Source organism: Gekko japonicus, unplaced genomic scaffold (assembly GCF_001447785.1).
Source record: "Gekko japonicus isolate JY-2015 unplaced genomic scaffold, Gekko_japonicus_V1.1 scaffold1214, whole genome shotgun sequence".
NCBI classification, from domain to species: Eukaryota; Metazoa; Chordata; class Lepidosauria; order Squamata; family Gekkonidae; genus Gekko; species Gekko japonicus.
Window position 1 is genome coordinate 191572 of NW_015173160.1, and position 3857 is coordinate 195428.

General features: G+C 43.0%; 1 protein-coding gene across 1 annotated transcript in view; it reads right to left on the bottom strand.

The window, feature by feature from the left end:
* Positions 1 to 219: 219 nt before the first annotated feature.
* The window catches only part of LOC107119842 (cytosolic phospholipase A2 epsilon-like), a 78330-nt gene continuing 74692 nt past the window's right edge, over positions 220 to 3857 (bottom strand). The window contains exons 20-22 of the mRNA XM_015422456.1: positions 2147 to 2313; positions 1323 to 1509; positions 220 to 603 (exon numbers count right to left, since the gene is read on the bottom strand). Of these exons, the coding sequence (XP_015277942.1) occupies positions 389 to 603; positions 1323 to 1509; positions 2147 to 2313 (569 nt within the window). The 3' untranslated portion in view covers positions 220 to 388. The remainder of the gene's footprint in view (positions 604 to 1322; positions 1510 to 2146; positions 2314 to 3857) is intronic.

Here is a 3857-nt window from a genome sequence, read left to right on the forward strand (position 1 = left end):
ATTCTGATGTGCCTGAAATGGAAACATTAGATACTTAAATTTCAACATCACAATTAACAGGATTTTTCAAAATGCTTTGTGATTTGTGTTTTTCTGTTTGAGAAAGAAAATCAGAGATTGCATTACTTGTTCTCACAATTAAAAAAAAAAGAAATTAGCAATTTCAAATTTTGTGTTTTTAATTCTTCCTAAAATGCATTTATGTTTGAAAATTGGTGGTCTCATGGGGGGGGGGGAAGGTAGCCTCGCCTAGTAGTGGGTAGTGGGTATATGTGTGGTGTGGTGTTGGGTACGGATTTAAGCAGGGCTTCGGTCCTGATAGGGTTGTCTTGTGTTTGCTGGAATCCATTACACCTATTAATATATAGGAATATATATAGGAAGGTGATTAATTGCTGTAGTAACTTTGTCTTTTCCGTGCCACAGCAGCACGCAACGCCTGAAGAATCATGTGCTGGTTATTCACAATGTTGTATTCACTCAGGTTCACCAGTTTGTCAAATTCGTCATCACTGTATGTGAGGAGGTAAGTATTATATGGGCTGCTGGAACTGGATACATCAACATCTCCTGCATCCATCTCATCATCATTCCGTTTTTCACCTAGGACAAAGAGACAAACGTTTCTTATTTTATTATATTTGGCTTATCATAAGACTATTTCTCTAGTAATTAAGTTCTTAGAACTGATTGTTCATGTATTTCCTTATGGTAATGAACGCAGCCTAGAAGAACAAATTGCCTGAAAGTGCATAAGCAATGGGGACTGCACTGATCATTCACAGTATTTTCCGTTTGAACAATGTTTGAGTCCAATGGCACATTTAAGACCAACAAAGTTAAATTCTGGGTATAAGCTTTCATGTGCATGCACAGTTCATCAGATATGGAATCCTAGTTTAAAACTAACTTCAGTTTCCCATGACATAAACATATATGTACTTGGCCTCATCAGAGCTAGTTTCCCCCTCCCACTACAAACTGAGATTCTTTCTATACCTGAATTAAACCCAGATTAAGAATCCTAGTTTTGGGAGGGGGCAGCTGGAATCCTAGGTTTTTTTTGGGGGGGGGCAGCTCTGGTTAAGACTGGCATCCACATTTCATACATTAGGGTAAACAGAACAAAGTTTTAGTCCAGTGGCACCTTTAAGGCTAACAACGTTTTATTCAAGGTATAAGCTTTCATGTGCATGCACACTTCTTCAGAGTTTGTTTTAAATCTCAATTCCTTTAGCAAGCAGCAAGGTGCTGAATGAAAAATTAATATCCAGGTTTCAAGAAAGCCGTAGCTAACTTCTTGGCTGATGCAGATAACTTACCAGGTGCCCTGTAATGTTGGAAGGTATCATTCACTAATGGGAAGAAAAGCACATCTGGACACTCAACACCCCCTGCTTGATTGAAGTAGTAACATTCCTTTGGGTTCTTCTTATCCTCTTCAGTAAGGACAACGTTTGGAAATGGGATACCTTGCTCTGAGTAAAACTTGCAAGCTTCTTCCAGAGGCTGATTTAAGAGGGTAGTCAAAATTAAAGATTCCATGAGAATTAAGAGCAAACCATTTTGAAGCCCAGCTATTGATTTTGCATTGCCTTGAAATGCTAATCAAATTCCACTACAACACCTGTAGTTAAGAGACCCAAGGAGCAGATGAGATTACAAGTGGGGCTCAGTGCTAAACAGAATGAAACACAACATGGGGATACCTTTTAAGACAACAATATAAGAATTAATTAACCACTAATGAGAAATAGTTTTTATGTAGTCACTTAAATTAATAGTTTTGTATGAACTTGAAAATGCATAAAGGTTTCTTGGAGCAGAGCTACACAAAGCCAGGGACAGAGATGTGTCTCAGTTACTGCAACACCTGCTGTGCATGTAGAATGTCCCAGGTATCAAAGATACATCAGATGAAGTGGGCTCTTGAAAACTTATACTACAAAAAAGCTGTTTGATTTGCCAGTAGCAGACTAACACACAGCTACACAACTGAAAATGATTTAAATATCTCCCACTGAAATCAAATAGTATCAAAAGTACTTAACTTTGGATGAATTGTACCATTAAAAAAGAGAAAAATACTAGGAAAATCAAAACCCTATTGTTAGAAAATGTAACACCACAATACAGAATTCATTACCATTGTTTGTGAGCCTGCACTGTAACTTAAATGCAGAATGACATCTACTTTCCTCTGTCTCCTTAAAAGTGGAGGGCAGCTGGTATTGATGAAAAATCCAGCATCCACCAATCCCACATAGTCTTCATGTTCTGTTAGCTGATTGGGGCAGCAATCCAACACAGTAGCTGGAAGGGAAATTTTTTTGTCATAAAAAGCAACACTGCTACCTAATATGTAAGTCTAATTTACTGAACAATGTGGAATCACTGCAATATTATGCATATTTACTTGAACATAAATTCCACTGAATTACATTGGGCTTACTTCTGAGTAAATAAGCATAGGAATTATGGTTTCCTTTTTCTGTATCGACGATGTGGATGTAAAACAAATATTACTGGGAAGTATGCTTTATTTAAATTGGCACTCTTTCTGTCTTGCATTAACAACATTCCGTGTAGCCATGTATAGTGTTAGTAAAGTTCAAAGTTATGTTTTCAAATTTAGCCTCAGTTAAATTACTTATTTACCCTCTGATGAGACAGCTAATTTTAAAATTTCTCACAATAGCAATTCAAATGAGCACTATACTAGAATGTATATTTGGTTCTTAGAAGTGCTCTCTTCTGCTTGTTATCCCCCATTGTCAAGGGATACATTCCTGAAAGCTATTCTAGGGTTGCAATCATGCACAGAATTAGCCATGCCATAGGTGCAAATGCCAGGCAGATTTTAAGGGCGCAATCAGATGCCAACATCTGCCAAGAGTCCTGCTACCCATAGGCATAAAGTTCGTGGGGGTGGCGGGGCATCAGCCCCTTCCAACATTTTCAGGAAGGTGCTCAGCCTCCCCCAGGGGCAACTGGTTCCAGCCACCCTTGCTCCCCCCACCCCATTCTGAAACTATGTTCAGCGGCTGGGTTGGGACTGGGAGAGAGGGAGAGAAGTTAGGGCGGGGGCTTGCTTCCTCCTGGAAGTGAAGCCCCACCCTCAGCTCCCAGAAGCCCTTAGTTCTGCCGGGCTGCACGTGGAGTCTGGCTTTCCTGGTTTCCTGTGCGCGCGCACAAAGGTAGGAAGCATGCTTGCCCAGGCTCTCCTTTACTGCTGAGTCCTCGAGGCGCATTCGTTCAACCTGCCTCTCTACCCCCCTCACCCAGCTACCAGTAAAATCAGCGCGGACCGGGAGGGGAACTTGGCACGGCGAACTTGCCCTGCCAAAAGGAGGCACTGAAGCTCAGGGGCTGCGGTCCCTCCCACATCCCGGACGGCCTCCACGGCACCTCCTCCACTTCTTGCGCCTGGCTGCTGCCTTCCTCTGATTCCCCTTCGCTGCTGCTCTTGCTGCTGCACGCTGGGACCAAGTTGGCCGGCTTTGTAAGGGCATGGGTGGGGTGGGGGCCTGAGAGAGGGCAGTTGTTCAGTGAGCCTGAGGCTGAGTAAACTTCTTGCGCCTGGCTGCTGCCTTCCTCTGATTCCCCTTCGCTGCTGCTCTTGCTGCTGCACGCTGGGACCAAGTTGGCCGGCTTTGTAAGGGCATGGGTGGGGTGGGGGCCTGAGAGAGGGCAGTGTTCAGTGAGCCTGAGGCTGAGTAGTTCGAAGGAAAACTGCCTTTGCTCTCTTTGGAATACCCTTCCCGTCCTCCCCACCCATCTGTTATGCGGCTTTTATTCTCTCTCCCCCCCTGTTTTAACCCCCCCCTTCAGTTGTACTTCAGTTTCGTCTGAGTGTG